Source organism: Lissotriton helveticus, chromosome 2_1 (assembly GCF_964261635.1).
Source record: "Lissotriton helveticus chromosome 2_1, aLisHel1.1, whole genome shotgun sequence".
Lineage (NCBI taxonomy): Eukaryota > Metazoa > Chordata > Amphibia > Caudata > Salamandridae > Lissotriton > Lissotriton helveticus.
The window spans coordinates 599759482-599777307 of record NC_136059.1 but is presented as its reverse complement, the minus strand read 5'-3'; the positions used below and the strand labels follow the sequence as shown (position 1 = coordinate 599777307).

At 44.3% G+C, this 17826-nt stretch overlaps 1 protein-coding gene across 1 annotated transcript in view; it reads right to left on the bottom strand.

Annotated features, from left to right (window-relative positions):
* The window catches only part of LOC144818171 (baculoviral IAP repeat-containing protein 1-like), an 863533-nt gene that overhangs the window by 663889 nt on the left and 181818 nt on the right, over positions 1 to 17826 (bottom strand). The window contains exon 3 of the mRNA XM_078675293.1: positions 10633 to 10732. Within this exon, the coding sequence (XP_078531419.1) occupies positions 10633 to 10732 (100 nt within the window). The remainder of the gene's footprint in view (positions 1 to 10632; positions 10733 to 17826) is intronic.

Genomic DNA, 17826 nt, shown 5'->3' with positions numbered 1-17826 from the left:
TTGTGCAGTAGACATGGAGATGCGAAGTTGTGAAGAGTGGCATGTTGTTTATTTTGTTTGCATCTGTTAGGGTGGACGTTGTATGAGTTGGGGTGGTGTTGCAGCATGTGGGTCATGTTGTAAGGCTCCAAATTGTCCAATGGATGAAAGTTGTTGTTTTGCTGTATATGTGTTTGTTGTGGGGAAAGGGAGAAAGCTTGGCGGAAGTGTTTTAGGGTGTGTATTCATTGTGCCATCAGGAGGGTGGGAGTGGCTGTATGATTCTAGTTTGTGAAGTGAAATTGTTCCAGGAACAACCCTACCCCAATGTACTGCTGAGCCAAAACGAGAAGTTAAAGGAGAAGAGACCAGCCCCTTCAATACTCAGAGATGCAGTAGGTAGGGTTCCATCATTTGGCAGCAAGGCCCAAAAATTAAAACCAATGGCAACCCAGCAGTGGAGACACAAAGACTGTCATCAGACAGGACAAACTGGTGAACTGGATCTGGCTCCCTCTGGCCCTGTCAAGGGAGCGATGCCCGAATTGATGCTCCGTGGAGCCAATGAACACAATATCTGAGCGTAGCAAATTATGAGATGGAGCAGACACAATATTGGAAGAATTTTGACATAATAGCTCTACAGGAGACATCGGCCCTGACAAGAATTTCTCTCATTGAGAAGTATTGGTAGAAGAAGCACACTTCGAACATATAGATTGATTTTGTAAAACGAGTCCCAAATTTGGGACTTGTTCTATAAATGAATCTATATGTATGAAGTATGCTTCTTCTACCAATATTTCTCATTTATGTTTTTGGGTCATTTTCAAGACGGTTGACCCAGGGAGTGAGCACCTTTTTTGGATTTTTTTGGGAAAGTATACAGAGTGCAGGGAATAGATACCATAACCGTTTTGTTATGTAGATTTTTCTCTCATTGGCTTTGTAGAATGTTGGTCGCCCACCCAGAAAAATAGTGAATACGGAAGGGCGAAGGGTGGTCTATTGGAATAAATTAGTTCTGATTCTTCGATTAAAGTAAAAATGCTGGTCCTGCAAGAACCATGGATACTGGCCTTGCTTCTGGAAGGTTGGTTCTGGCAAGTGAACTCTATAATATTAAAAAATATTTATATTAACCCCGTAGGCGAAAAAGCCCTGGTGGAAAAGCTGTAGACCTAAAGGTTTGAATGCAGAATCCAACATAATAATTACTGGTGATTTCAACCCTAACCTTTTCCTGCCGGCAAACGTTGCCCCTGATGACATGGGAGGGCCCCTTTGTGGGACTATACCAGAGCAAATACACTCCAACAAGGTGTGACCGGATAAGCTAGGCCATACATTGTCAAGAATCTTTGAACATGCAGGGCTAATAATGCTGAATGAAAATTTCAGGGCAACATTCCACCAGCCTGAACGAGGGCCCCAGCTAACACGGTTTCATACCAGGATTATACTATAGTGAGCCCTAGTATGTATAACAATATTATGGATTTTAGGATCAGTAACCATGCCGAAATGACCACCAGCCCTAGAACATATGGTAAAGGGCAGAGTCCGAAAGGATAGTGCCCGCCAGAAGTTTGCTGGAGCCAGCAAATACAGAAAATCTGAAGCATTTAAGATGGGGCCCAAATGACATCCAAAAGGTAGTTAAAACACTATACGCTTTGGAAGTTGTGTTCAAGAATAAACCAGATCCTATAACAGCATAGGTAGCCTTCAAAGAGCAAATACTGGAAAAGTACCACTTAAACAGTCCCTGTAAGAAAAGAAACATCCTTGGAATTAGGAGGGCCCGTTTGCCAAAAAATATACACCTTTAAAGTCCAGTATCAATAGAACTATTCGTTAATTAAGGCACAATCCACAAAACCCTGTGCTACTCAGATATTTGAGGGAAGATCGTTGTAAAAGAGAGGAAATGGCTAAAAAGAAGTAGAGATGAGAACTAACGGGCAAGCTCCAATGCGCCTCTAATAGCAGTGACCCGAAGAAATTCTGGAGGATCATTAACGACCTAGAAGAAGGTCCGCAATCTGCTAACAATGCCAATATTAGTGAGGCCTTTTGGGCAGATTACCTCAAAGCTCACTGCTCAGGAAACTCAGGAAGCAGTGCAACCCCAGAATACATGCCAACTGAAATATCCACTGGGAATGACGACCCTCACAAACATGATGTGTTACAATACCCAATTGAAGCTATTTTGAGCCACATTACACAAGACTTGCTAAAATGCAGCTGATCAGTTGGCCAAAGTATTTAACACCAATGCTTAATAAAATCCTACAAGTAGGGTTACCCCTGGAGAATTGGCAAGGCTTCATCCCATCTTCAAAGGTGGTAAGGCATCCTCCTCAAGCGGATACCTTCTCATAGCCCTGCTAGATGTGCAACTAAAATATTTTTCATCCCTATTATTGATCAACCTCTCTGATTGGACAATCAGCACAGGCAGAATCCCATAAACAGACCCTCCAGGATATAGCGGCATGGATTATGAAATTTAGCGGCACAAATATGGAAATTTATTGGCATTTTTGTGGCACTTTATTTTACTCATAATCATTCATTTTCAGCTTTAAAAGAATGGAAACTGTTTCAGCAGAGTATTCCACTTTGAAATAGGCCCTGATGTGATGTAATTTCCTTTGATGTACCCTTCCACTACCCCTAGCATTTTAATGAATTGATGCCCATGCTCTAGTTGGCCATGGTACCCCCTCACCTTCCATGTCCAATGTGCCTGTATTTAAAATATATCTTGATGCCTTGAGACAACCCATATTAAAGCAACTTTACACACTTTACAGATTGTTTGTGAGTTTCTCATGGAGGAAAAAAATAGAAATTTGTGGTTTTGAACATTTCTGACATTCATGCTTCAAACCGTTGTCCACTGAATGATGCATGGCATGCTGCTTATGTGAATCGAGGAAGACTAACATTTGAAGATTTATGCATTCTTTAGTGAATCTTGGAACGCAATGGGTTAATTCATGCTTCATGGGGAGGTTTAAATGCAATGACCTAGAAAGTATCTCCTAGGATGATTAATACTAATAATTGTAATGGATATATCACAGCACACATCCAATCAAAAACAGAATGACCTCGAGGTGCTCAACTGACAGGTGTCAACATTAACCATTTCAACACTACTTATTTTATTGATCTCAGTAGTGTGAAAGGCTAAATTCGACCTCTCTAGATTTGAACCTGTAACCTACAGGTCTAGCCCGTTCACCTAACCCTACTTACACCAGGAACAGAGTAGGAGAAACAGAGGTGGTGAACTAGAATAGGCAAATTACGCATATTAATGCAAACAATGGAATAGAGTCAATAAGCCCGGCATCTGTTTTGAACAACATGTTTTCTGTCAAACTGCATAATGAACTGTAAAAGCGTGAAAGCAGACTTTTGGGCAGAGCAGACCTAATCTTGATTCATTCAGTCCTGTGCAGAAGATTCCAGTTTACACTACACGTTTGGAGACTAAAGTATAAAAGACATGACATGATTCGCTAATTATGTATTCAAATGTAAATGGAAACCAAATACATCTAAAAAATCACGTGATGCTGCGGCATGATTAAATCAAACATGGTTCACAAAGAAACAAGGCACTCTTACAAATGTAATGACAGTTGGGCTGCTAATGGAAAAATCATGTGACTACAGTTCACGCTTTTTCTTGTGTTTTGTGGACTTCAAAGCTGCCTTTGACCACGTGGGCTAAAATGGATGGCTGGAGCATCCTATAGAATCCATTGAAGGCCATTAAGTTTCTATACTATAAAACAAGGATTAAGATCAATCAAGGTAGGGGCTGGAAGACACCTGTCAAGGGACGTACCAACATCAATGGGGCTGAAGCAGGGGTGTGTGCTTGCGCCACTCCCATTTAATTTTTCTGATCTCTCAGTTGACCATGACATGGTGGCCTCCCACGCGCACAACATCAGAGGTCAATCTATATCTAATGTCCTCTACGCAGATGACCTACTGCTGAAGAGTAAAACACGAGTGGGCCTGCCAAGTCTGATTACCAAGCTCAGAGTACACAGTGGGTAACGCCCTAAAAATTTACATTAACAAGTCCAAGGTGATTTCGCTCTAGGTACGTATCACAAAACAGGGCAAGTGGCTACTCACTGGTTGGCCCATATAAGAAGTATCCACCTACAAGTACTTGGGTTTCAATCTACATGCACGGGCATCCTTTGTCCCACAGAAGAAAATTATTAAGAGAAAGGCCTCAGCCCTAACCTTTGCATTCATACCCCTTTCTAAAAGTCTCTGGGGCCCCACTCTGAGCCCACTCTTAGCTGTAGTAAAATCAAACTTCTTACCTGCAATTTCCTATGGCAGTGAATTGATGCTTGGGCGGGGTGCTGAAGTTATGGAGACCCTTCTAATAAGGATGTACAAATGTGTATTTAAGTTGCCCAGATCTGTCTCCCCAGCGCAAATATGGCTTGAGTTTTCACTGACTAAACAAACCGTGGTCGGAAAGGGGGCCTTTTAAAATTCTGTCATAAGGTTTGGACCACCAGAAATGACACTCTGGATAATTATGTCTGGGCGGAATTAAACATGCAGAAAGGAAAGGCATGTTATAAGAGATATTTGGATGAATCCATTGAAAATGTGGCTCTTGGGGAGTTATGGCCCCTTCCAACAAGCCAAGCTGTGTTTAAAAAACGCAGTAAACAATGCATCCAGAGGTTAAGCCGGTTGGAGGACAAAAGGGACCTTGCAGAGCCCTCTGATGGGTGGTTGTTTTTAAACTCTTTTATAGACTTGTTGGAGCACCCACACTTGGGGCCTGTTCCTCCATACAAATCAAAAGAAAATTCAGGGCACTGTGATTAGGGTCCCTCCTGATCCTAAACAAACACCCCAAAGTGGCTGGAAGAAGGCAAATTCTGTGAATAAATTATGTCGGCTATGCAAGCTTGCAGAGGAAACCATCCTGCACATATTCTGCATCGGTCACTGTATGTTGATTCATGAGCGGTCATTGCTACGCCTAGTACTATTGGCACTGGATGTGCAAAGCTGCAGGCAGGCACTCATTGAGTCCTTAAACCCACTGAACTTTTTGCTGAATATCTGAACAGTGCAATTTTTTTAACATCATCATTAAGGAGGTTGCAGCTCTCGCCCCTCAGGCTCCTAGGGTAGGTTATAGTGTAATATATGAGACCTCTCAACATGATTTGCCCTCCTCCTCCTAAATATGTTACCACACATGTTTATCCACATGGGCTGTTAGAGGACTGTCTTATCTGAGTCATGCCTTCCTCTTTCCTGATCCCTTTTTGTTAATACCCACGTTTTATTTCTAGAGGCCAGGCTGCTAGAGGACTACGTTTTAGCTGGATCACTGCCCCCGCTCCGAAACCTAATACCACACCTGTTTTTATCCACAGAGACCAGGCTGCTAGAGGACTGTCTTTCTTCTGGGTCATGCCATCCTCTATCCTGAACCATTTTGGTTATAATTTACGTTTTCATTTCTAGGGGGCAGGCTGCTAGAAGACTGCATTTGAGCTGGATCATAAACGCCCCTTTCCCAATCCCTTTAGTCTGATTTTTCATCATTTTAACATGGTATGGGGGCTTCTACCCCAGAAGGAATGGGCTGCAGGGGGTTTGTCCCCCCAGGCCTACTGTTTCAAGCGACTTGGTATGAAATTTGTTTTCTAATATTGGGAGCGGGTAATTGTGAGATTTTAACCTCATTGAATCGTGTTCCCTTAGGTTTAGATACAATTGGATTAAGCTTACAGGGACTTATTTATTTTATTTATTTATTTTTAAAGTTTATATAGCGCTAACGTGACCCTAGTGGGTATCAGAGTGCTTTACATAAGAGTTGAGAAACCCAAAAGGCGATGATATAAAGTAATACCAACCAATATAATGATATAAGGCAAAGATAGAAACCATAACAGCTGGTAAAAATGACAACAGAAAGACATAAAAGAGGCAGGCAATGGTGTAATACAATTGCCAAGTAGGCCATATTCAGCGTTACATGATAGGAGACGAAAGGGCAAGAGTTTCTAGTTCAGTGCGGTGTTCATCAGTAAAGTTTTCTGTTTCCTTTTGAAGGCGGGGGAAAGGATTTCAAGATCCTTGGGGCAATACCTGAGAAAGTACGATTGTAGGTTTACATTTTTTAATATTTCTTTGGCTTGAGAAGCAGGGTGCTGGAGCTCCTTGAGGAACGGGCACTGGCTGACAGTTCAAGCTTATTTGCCAGGTGCAAATCGGTGTTGAAATGCAGTGCTTTATGAGTCATACATGCAATTGTGAATTGAATCCTTGCCTCTAACGGAGGAAAGTTGAGAGATTTCAGGTCAGGAGAAATGTGGTTGGATTTCTTGGAGCCCGTGATAAGCCTAGCCGCCACATTCAGAGATGCTCTCAGGGGGGCTAATCTGTATATCGGTAGCCCGCAGAGTGTGGCACTACCGTATTCCAACTGTGAGATGACTAAAGATTGCACCGCAGATTTGAAGTCATCATGGGGAAGGAAGGGTTTAAGTTTCCTGAGGATGCTCAGTCTGAAATCCGCTCCTTTGCTAGAAGTGCTGATGTGATCCTGCATATTTAAGTTCTTACTAAGCACTATTCCTAGCGATTTCGTACAGTCAATTATGTGAAGTGTGCAGTTGAGAGCGGAGAGGTTTTTCACATATTTCTCCACAATGGGGGTTTGCTTGGATGGTGATATAAGTAAGAATTCCGTTTGAGGGCATTAAGTTTGAGGTTGTTGGAGGTTAACCACTTTTGGGATTTTGAGCAGGGTTCCATTGAGTATCTTAATATCTTCAGGGGAAGAGATTTTCATGTACAATTGGGTGTCATCCGCATACACGTGATATTGGATGTTAGATGCTTTGAGGATTACAGTAAGAGGTTCAATGAACAGATTGAAAAGCGTGGGGGAGAGAGAGGACCATTGTGGCACCCCCAGAGTACAGCGACCGGAGTTGGATAGAGTTTGATTGGATTTGACTCTCTGCGTTCTGGTATTGAGAAAGGAGGCACACTATTTTAGTACAATGCCTGAGAGCCCCATCCTGCATTCCAGAAGGCTCAGTAGATTGTCATGTTTGACAGTGTCAAATGCCGATGAGAGGTTGAGTAGGATTAGTAGACAAGATTCGTTCTGGTCAAGCATTGTGAGAGCGTCATCAACTATGTGAGTGATGGCTGTTTCTGTGCAGTGGCCATGCCGGAAACCAGATTGGAATTGATCAAGGAGTTGGAATTCAATGTGGTTACACGATTGTTCATTGTTCCGAAAGCTGCAGGGGAGCTCAGCTCATGCTAGGGCACCCTCTCACATAAAACCAAGCACTCTGCCTCCATGATTGTCGAGGCCTACCATAGGAGTGGCTTATAGGTGTATGTGTGTCTATATGTAAAGGTAGATATAGGTATACTATCACTCTTGTGAGCCCCTGTATAGTGTACCATAGGTACCCAGGGCATAGGTGTACGCTAGGCCTACCAGGGGCTGCAGCATGTATTGTGCCACCCCTGGTTTGCCTTCCAAACTGACACCACAGGTCTGTTCACACAGCCTGGGTAAGGTGGTGTAATCACCCCTTACTTAGATATAGTATACCTATATCTACCTTTACATATAGACACATATACACCTATAAGCCACTCCTATGGTAGGCCTCGACAATCCTGGAGGCAGAGTGCTTGGTTTTATTTGAGAGGGTGCCCTAGCATGAGCTGAGCCCCCCTAGGCAGGTAATCCAGCCCCATCCTTAGTATAAGTATGGGAGCTGTGTCCCCAGGACTTTAGATTATCCTGGGAAGAAAATTTGCTACAGAACTTTTGGACCTTTGACATTTTATTCTGACTAGAAGACGGAAGATATCTCCCTTGTGGTCAAGGAGTGACCACCCTGTGCAAACAGGCACCACCAGTAACTTGCCAGTCTGCTTTGTCGGCGCTCCCGCCGGAACAAGACTCAGCGACACAGGAACTGGACTCTCAGACTTCTCTACACATCCACAGCAAAGCTGAGACCCGTGGCGGACACAAGAGATGTGGGACCGGACACCCTGGACATCCTGCATTTTGCTAACTGCTCAACGACCGAGGTACCCTCGCAGTTGTGCATTGGGGTACGAGAAGCTCCAGCCCCGAGCATCATTTGACCTGAAGCCCAGGCCCCCACACTCTGCGAGTGTCCCGTGGGCCCCGCCTTTACATTTGTGCTTGACACATTTCCCAGCTCCTTGCCCATTGGCTAGTGAGCCCCCTGAAGTCACCATCTTGAATCTGACTTGCGATCCTGGTTGCTCGTGGCTTGCCCCAGCTTCCCTACAAAGGAGAAGTGCCACAGATCTTGCTGGTCTGCAACAGAGCCAATCTTGACATCCTGTGTGGGTATCGGTTGCCAAGGCTTGTTGGGTCCAATCGAGATACCGACACTGCAGTCACCTAGATCCATTGTGTGACAGCTCGAATCCAGCTCCTGGTCATCGTCAATGCCTCCTGGACCTCATGGCTGAAGAGACAAACTCACCTTCTTCACCTTAAAGCACCCAACATCGCCTGGTTCCTCCCTGGTTTCTTCCTGGTCAATGGCTAGTGACCCAGACTCTGTCCCCTCTGCTTTCAGGTTCTTCACATCTCCGATCCACCTTTGGATCCACCCGGACACTTTTCCCCTGGTCGCCTGCAGCACTTCTTTGCAGCTCTCCATAGGAAACGACGACGAAACCCGACACAAAAAGGCATCTATGCACCCGGCTTCCCTGGGTGAGTTAACACGAGTACTCCGGTGCTCCCGTGGGTCTTGACTCTCGAAGTGTCCTAGTTTAAAAGGGTTCCATCTTAGTCCATCCGGAAGTGTCCTTAACTTGTAACTTTGTAAATTTTACGAACTCCATTGAAAGTCAATGGGAACCTGCGCCTGTGTTTAAACACTGCACGCGGCTCCCGTGGGTCTCCTACTTCCTAACCTTTGGTCGTTTAGTGTAGCCCCAGCGATTCTACAGGCCCTAGGTCTGCTTTCTAACTCTCACGTGGTACTTATACTACTTTCTTAGTATATGGTTAGTGAGGCCCCTAGGGCATAACGTATACTGTGCAACTTATTGTGTATAACTGTGTGACTTGTATTGTATTTTTATCTCTGACCTCATAAAGAGTGCAGAGGGGTTGTGTTTAGATTAAATACATATATATTTGATATATACCTTGTGTGGTGTTCTTTCATTTGGTATTAAAGGGAATATATATGGTAAAACAACTTGCTTAACTCGCCTACTGAAGTCTTAGCCTGAAGACTGCTGGTCCATGCTACCACTAAGATAGCTTTCTACAAAGGTTGCCGTCTTTTGGAGTTCCACCTTTCTAGGGTTCTGAATGTGATACAGTGATGATCCGACCAGTCACACAGATCAATAGATTCATGCTGAATGGAGTTGGGATTGGAGATGATTAGATCGAGGTTTGAGCTTAAGTTGTGTGTTGGACTGACACAGAATTGCGTAAGGTTGAGGTCAGCCAGGAAGCTTTTGAGACTGATCACTGCCAAATCATTCCGGTCATGTGTAGACCCAGGTTGGACGACATTGTTTCCATAGTTTGTTCAATCAGAGGGAGGTTATTACCAGGAAGATGGTAAAAAATGTGTAGGTTGCATAGGGGTCTATTTTTTCTGATGATGTCTATGCACATATATTCCCAGGATGAGAGAGTAGCAGAGGGGGACTGACTTGCTGAGAGACTGTTGTGGTAAATACAGGCTATACCCCCTCTCGATCTCTTAACTCAGTTTTGTCTAATAATGTTGTAGCTCGGAGGGATTAAGATGTCAATGATAGGACCTGAGAAGTCACTAAGCCAAGTTCCAGTGAGGATTAGGAGGTCTAATTCCTGATCTAGGATGAGATCAGCAAGGTCCGTAGCATGTTTCACCGCTGATCTACAGTTGAGCAACATGCTTTTCAGGTGTGATTTGAGGTCAGTGGTAAAATGCTGAATAATGGGGATTTGCATAAGGTTAGCAGTGTTTAAGGCATTAGCATTGTGTCTGGGCACTCTGTGTGGGTTAGATGGAATGGATTGTATAGCCTCTGCTATGATGTTCTTGTGATTAGTAGCTCCCGGAGGGATCAGAAGGGCAGTTTGGGTGATTCCAGTAAAGACTTATTTGACCCTTACACAGGAGTTGTAGTCACAGAGGAGGGAGAGAATGTTCAGATCAGATAGGTGATTCTTGGATCTAGTGGGTCTGGATGGGGCGTTAGGGTAGGGAGAAGTACTCCAATTGTGTATGGGCGTTTTCTGCCCATGGTCGGTCGATTGTATAGTGGAGGGAGTTGGTATTTTGGGGTATTGGTTGTACATTTGCAGGATCTCCAGTGAGGTCTTGATAGAACATAGGTCAAGATAAGGATTGCTGATTAACTATGCTGCATTTGTCCTTACTTTTATATTTTGTGATTGTTGTTTATGGTTTTAATTAACTAATAAACTATATTCTGAATACGATTTGGAAAGTATGGATAGGCGTAATATAAAAACATCAGATGGAGAAAACAAATAAAAAAACTAATAATCATTGTCTGGTGTTACTAAATTTATTTACTTACTCTGGAAACCATTTTGCATGTTCCTTCCCGGGGTCATCACCTTCCATCCAGTTCCCCAAGCAGCCGCCACAGGAGAAGCACTCCACTGTATCCCGTTTACCTGCACAGGTGATGACATACAAACATTACTTGCTAAGGTCGTCAAGAATTGTACTGTGGAGTATTTCAGAGAGCAGTGAAAATGCACCTTTTAAAATGTAGATGCTACTCACCATATTTACGGTTTAACTGCTAGACCAATAGCACCCATTCCTTTACACTGATGGAACATTTCTTCCCTAAAGGGCAGGTGCCAACCCATTTTGCATAGAAGGGAAGGAAAATATATGAAGACCTATGCACATGCACAGTGTTTGACCAATCTCTACTGATATTCTCTAAAAGTTTGTTTTGTGCAGTTGAATTTCTCCGGCAGCAGACAGAGCAAGGCATGTAGGCAAACAAGCGGTGCTAGCACTTTGACGAATGTGTGACTATAAGGCAGCAACGACCGCTTGATCTGCATGTTACCTAAAACTAACATCCAGTAGAAATTCTACTGAGGACACACGGAAGACAGGTGAACGCAATAGGCCTCACTGTAGTGCATGAAACGCGTGCATTTGTCAGACGCAGGGACATTAAGTAGTAGATGAATAGCCCTGACGAAGGCCCCAGACCCATGTGGGCTCTCAGCCTGGGTCGAAACATGTTGGCACTTTGAAAGGGGTACACCGGAAGAATTACACTCAGAAAACCCCGAACTTTGCAGTTTTTTTATCCATGCACCAGGTGCCCTTTGAATAAACACATTGTTTGGGTATACCTGAAGGTATTTTTACTATCACTTCTCTGGTTCCCTGCATAACCAGTAATTGTTTTATATAAGAACTCCCATCACATCTTTGGTTGAGTCCACCCGGGTAGTACCATCTTACCTGGGTGTCGATAGACGCCTATGATGAAGCAGGACACGATAAGTGAGTGAGGCGTCTACTCCAATATCTTTGGATACCCACCACCAATGGTTAAGCAGGGGGAGAAAAACACACTCTCTCAGACCCGGTTCTCTTACGTTTTTTCTCCTCCTCTAGAAAAAGCTTGATATCCTAACGGAACTTCACGCAACAGGAAACATAAATTTGTGTTTAATACATATGTGCCTTAGCTTTTATGCTCCAGTGGTTTGGGGGAAAGGTGTAGGAGGGGTTGTGTGAGTATCAATAGGGCTGCACATTGAAATTGCTTATGCTTGGCTTCAGTGATTGTGTGATCTTCTGCTGAGATGTTTTAAGTTGTTGTGTGAAGGCGGCCCTCAATGCAGAGAAGTTAATGTCCTATTGTGTCTGACATGACCCAAGATCCTAGGATGGTAGTAAAAAGTGTAGAATACACTATATTGTAGGCGTCTGCTGTGTTGTGGTGCTAGTCGTGAGACGTTGTCGACAGCACAATTGAGAAAGGGACTTTATCTTAGCGTGATTGTGAGGTGGGGTTGGCATATTGAATCCCAGTGGACAGGGGGGAACTGTATCAATCCAAGTGGGAACCTGCTGGTTGAGGTTTTGTTTGAGAGTATGACAGGGCAGGTCGAAAAGTGTTGTTCCGGACCATTGCTTGATTGATCATACCTTAATTTCTTTAGAGGAGCAGACAAAGTTAGTTGTTGAAGTTGCTTTGCATTTGTTTTTTTTGGGTAAATTGTGAGAGAGTGTGTTTGTGGATGGAAAACTGAAAAGGAGGGCGAACCACTGCAAGGAGTGAGATTGACGTCATAGAGTCGCGCTGATATTGGTTGTGGACACCAAATAGAAAGTTGTGGGTAAAGAATCATTTCCTTGTGTCAAAAAGTTATTTGTGAATTGTGCATGTTTTGATTGACAATTCGTTAAAACACTCTCAAAGTTTAATGAAGGGAGATGTGACTATACCGGTTATAAAGGGAGAAAAAGCACCGCCCAATGGTACGCCAAGTCATTAATGGCAATAAACGCGGGTATTTACATGTGTATTTAGCTTGAACAATGGCATAAGATCACTGAGAAAAAGAGGGTGCACTGACGTTTACCTGCTATGTCACGCCTAATGTGAGAATCATTTAACATTTAAGGAGGACATTGTAAGACATGAAACTGCCTCCTAGACCTGCACAGTGCGAACTACTTAGTGCTTGGGAAGACATAGCTCATCTTAGACACAAGGCAAGATATGAGGGAATAGTCAAGGCAAGACACAAGGCAAGATATGAGTGAAGAGTCAAGAAGACAAAACACACTTGTTTAGATGTTAGGTGGAATATAGAACAGAAAAAATTGAGAATTCATATGATCGAGGGAGAGAGTCTGTACCCTACACTGACAAGTGAGGAAGATGGGAGAGGTAAACAAAATGAAAAGAAAAAGAAGGTAGAGACAGATGGCATAGAGAATGTAGGTGAGGACAGTGATAGCGATCCAAATGAGGATTTTTATAAATTAACTATTGTTAAACCGTTCACCCCCATACAATGTGACCCAAGCTGAAGGAGTGAGAAATGCAAATTCCAGCACTAGTGGATATGAGTTATAATTCAGTGGGGGAGGGTTCAGGGATGACTGTCCCTCCAAATTTGTCTGTCTTAAATACCCCAGATGCATTGACCGTTCCTGTCACAATTCCTACTGCAATCCCTTTATATAAATCACCACCTTTTTTCATGCCCAACACAAATGTACCTCAAAGTGTTAAATACAGTACCCCCAGGACAGGAATCATTTTGGCTACACCAAATTCTGACATGTCCATTTGAAATTCACCAGCTAATGCAAATCCTAGTACCTATAGAGGAGAGATAATCATTAATACCCCTGCAGAGCAACCTGGTGTTAGTACTCAAGAATTCAATGATTGGCTCAAAGGTTTAGACATCCCAAGTAAAGCTGACGGTCCGGGACCAAGTGGAGGGACTGTTCAAACCTCAGAGAGGGAGAAGACAGTAGTTGTGGCTAAAATTAAATTAGAATGAGATGAAATGACACTTGGAAATCTTGGCTTATCCCAAATAGATACCTTCCAAGACAACAAGCTCTTGTTCATGTGTAAATATATTACCAGACTTGCTGGACAGGCTCATGAAAGATTGTCCCAATTAGCTCGCAAATACAGAATTAATTTGAATAGATCCAAAGCCTTACAGAGAGGTTACAGTTTAAGTTTTAATGGCTGTGATCTCACTAACATGAGACCGTCAGGAATGACATTATAGATCAGGGAATTGATTGGCTATATCTGAAAGTGGAGTGAAGTGGATAGATGGGAAGGCAGGTGGGCAAAGAAGGAAATAAAGAAAGTAGGGCTATAACTGCCTTTATCTGGTGGAAGTATTGTCCACATGCCCTGTAACAGAAGTCATCTTCCATCATTCACAAAGATTTTCCAAAATTGAGGGAAAAAACAGTGAAATGGTAGATACAAGTTGGACGGTTTGAGGAAAATATGAAATGTCTTATGGATGGTATGTTATTGTTATGTTATTGTGCCTTATAGAGTGCGACAGCTGCCCCAGCAAACGGGCGTCCCGGCGGTGGTAGGAAAAACTGACATAACAGCAAAGCTAACACAGACTAAATTAAAGGGAAAAGATGGCCTTCTAAATTCCAAATAATTATTGAGGCCGTGGAACTGCACCGGGAGTGTGTTCCATAAAGTGGCAGCTCTGCAGCAAAAGGAGCGGCCACCGGCGCAAACTCTTCGTATCCGAGGAACCACTACCAAGTGCTGGCCCTGTGAGCGAAGGGGCCATGATGGAACATATGGCGAAAGGAGATTGGCCAGAAAAGGAGGGGTGGCAGTTTTCAAAACCTTAAAAGAAGTACATAATGCCTTAAATTCGATACGCCTGGCCACAGGTAGCCAATGAATACGACGGATGGCGCTGGACAGAGAACAAAACTTGTGCAGACCTAGAAGTGTTCTTGCTGTTACGTTCTGTGCCTTTTTTAGCCTCAGGACCTCCGCTTTGTTGGACCCCAAATATAGGGAACAGGCATAATCAAGTCTGGACAAGACCATCGCCTGGATGGTGACCTGACGTGCAGAGGCGTCAAAGAAGTCCAGCAATGGTCTGAGCCCCTGTAGAAGTCCAAAGCAAGTCCCTGCTGTTTTTTTTAGTTTGGACTCGATAGTTTAAGGATGAGTCCAACCAGACCCCTAAGTATTTTACCGCTTGTTTGAGGGGGTGGGGGCTTGCCCAGGCTGGCTGGCCACCAGAGATCACTCCACAGACCATGGTCCCTACCTACTAACAGTACCTCTGACTTGTTGGAGTTCAGTTGGAGGCAGTTAGCCGTCATCCACTTGGCCACTGCCGCAAGGTCGCCCTGAAACTTAGGGCGTCCTGCTCGATGTTATTAGAGAGTGCCACCACCAACTGAGTATCGTCAGCATATGAGATCATGGTCAAGCCCCTACTCATGGCTACAGCAGCCAAAGGATGAACATAGTTGTTAAATAGTAGGGGACTGAGGGAGGAACCCTGTGGCACCCCTTATTTAATGCAATATTCGCCAGAAGCAAACGGGGGAGCAGATACTGAGAATGACCTCTCATGAAGAAGTGAGGCAAGCCACTTCAGTGCCTGGCCCGTGATACCTAACTCTGCAAGGCGTCTCACAGAAGGTCATGAGACACCGTGTCAAACGCGGCGCTCAAATCCAACAGGATCAGCACCAACGTTTGCCCCTCATCCATGGCTGACCAAAGGTGTTCTGTCACAGCTAGGAGAGCTGACTCTGTGCTGTGACCTGGCCTAAAAATTTTTGGGAGGGATCCAGTATATTTAGGGAAAGAAAATCTGACATTTGCCTCTGTGATCTTTGCTGCCCAGGGACGCAGAGAGATAGGGCGATAACTTTCTGATTTTGTTGAGTCAAGCACAGGTTTTTTGAGTAATGGAATTACCGTAGCCTGTTTCCAAGCCCTGGGCACCGAGGCTGTACTGAGGGACCCATTGATCACCTGATTCAGGGAGGGTAAGATAGTCTGCAGTACTTTCTTAAATTGGTCTGGTTTGAGAGGATCAGTAGGGGAACCAGACTTAATCCTACTACAAAGTGCTAGCAGCTGATCTGCCAAGATCGGTGAGAAGGTGTGAAGAGTATTTGGCCGTTGACAGCAAGGTTCCACCGGCAAGTTACTGTGTGTGATGGGGAAGGATCTGTGAATATCATCCACCTTTTTTACAACAAAGGTGGCCAGGTCCTCACACTGCTTATTGGACTTGATGGTGGACCCGGCGCTGGTTTGCTGGGATTGTAGACTGGCAAGTATTGAGAATGTGCTCTTATAGGGATTAGCACTCTTGCGGATTTGGTTGGAGGGAAAAACTGCTCATGCCTGATATATGGATTTATGATATCTTTTAATTGCTGCTCGATGGATGTCTTTGGCTGCTGGGCTGAAATCTCTTCTCCATATCTAAACTAATTTCTTGATCCCTTGCGCATATCGGCGATTTCAGTCTTAAACCAGGGTCTTGTTTTGGTTTTACGATTTACTGACCATTTCATGGGGATTAGACTGTCTAATGGATGCCTTATCTCAATTCAATTTGTGCCAGGGCCATTTCAGGGAGGTCAGCTGACCCTCAGACTGGGTAGGGATGACTCCATGGAGGTTCATTGAGACCAGGAAGTGATCCGTCCATCCCATCCTGATGGGTGCACGCATTGTGATTAGGGGTATATTAGTAAAAACAGGGTCTAGTAAATGTCCCGCAATATGCGTAGGGCCTGCGACCAACTGCAGCAGTTGGCAAGCTGCAAGGTCGGCTACAAAACTTGCCATATCAGTGTCCTCAGCATTGTTCAAGTGGAGATTCAGATCCCTTAGAATCACGAAGTTAGCGGTGTTGACTGCCAGTATATTGACCGTATCTACAAGGGTCTCCCTGAAACCTAGGGATGGCCCTGGAGGTCAGTACACTAGGAGCCCAGACATAGTCTGTTCGGGCTCAAGGTGACCTTAAAATGTGAACTCTCACAGCCAATAACCACCTGTTTAATAAAAGAGCATGAATAGCAAGATTTAAAAATTACCACTATGCCCCCCCCCCCTGGATACTCTATTAAGTGAGAGAATGCTGTAGCCCATGGGAAGTTCAAGGCCAGGTTCAGCTGTCATGGCATCAGAGAGCCATGTCTCAGTAAGAAAAAGAACATCCGGGGAAGCCTCCTCTAGCAAGTCAAGGCATGGTGTTTAACTAATGAGCGACAGTTAAGGCTGAGTATGCTCGTATGCATCCTAGACTTAGAAGGGCGGTGATGCAGGGGCAAAGCATATGTGGCTTGAAAGCCACATGGTAGACATCAGACGGGGCCCTCTGCAACATTCCCACAGGCCTGCTTACAACCACTCCCAAAGTCCTAAGCTCCAACAAGTCCTCCTGTGTCTAATTAACAATATCCCTTCCTAAAAAGGGCAGCATGTCTGGCGTCTGGCGTCGAACTGGCAAAGACGGGCGCAGACGTGCATGCCTTTGGCGCGCCTTTGGCACACGTCCGCTGCACGGCAGCGCCATAGCTCGATTTTAAACTGTTGTGCAGCAGAGAGAAAGACTAGTCCGCCCCTTCCAAGAGGCTGACGCAAATCATGCCACCGGAAGTGAGGAGAACGGGCATCTAAGTCTCCAAGAACTTCCTCCACACAATCAGCACGGGCTGCGGTGGACCGGGTAGGAGAGCAACGCACAGAAAACAATTTAAAATGCAGTGAGCAAATTTAACAAATGAGTAAAACACGGCACAACACTGCTTAGATAGAGCTAATCCCAAACACAGTGAGACAAATGAAGTAAAAACAGGTGCAGCACGTAGCACCCCTCGCACGCTACTAACTCTAACCAAATTAGCAGCAAATGTCAGCTTTCCTGCACAGCAGTGCCATAGCTCGATGTTTATACTGTTGTGCAGCAGAGAAAAAGACTAGTCCGCCCTTTCCAAGATGGCCGATGCAAATCGTGTGACCGGAAGTGAGGAGAACGGGCAGCTAAGTCGCCGAGAACTACCTTGTTTAAGGTTGTGGTTCCAAGTGATTTGTGGGTTGAATGCAAAATATATGTGGACTGGCCTGAGAAAGAACCTATGAGACATCCAATATCGAAGTGTCCATCACCATAGGTATCGCCTAAATATATTGATTTGGCCAAGTTTGATAGAACAACCCAAGAGTCCATACACT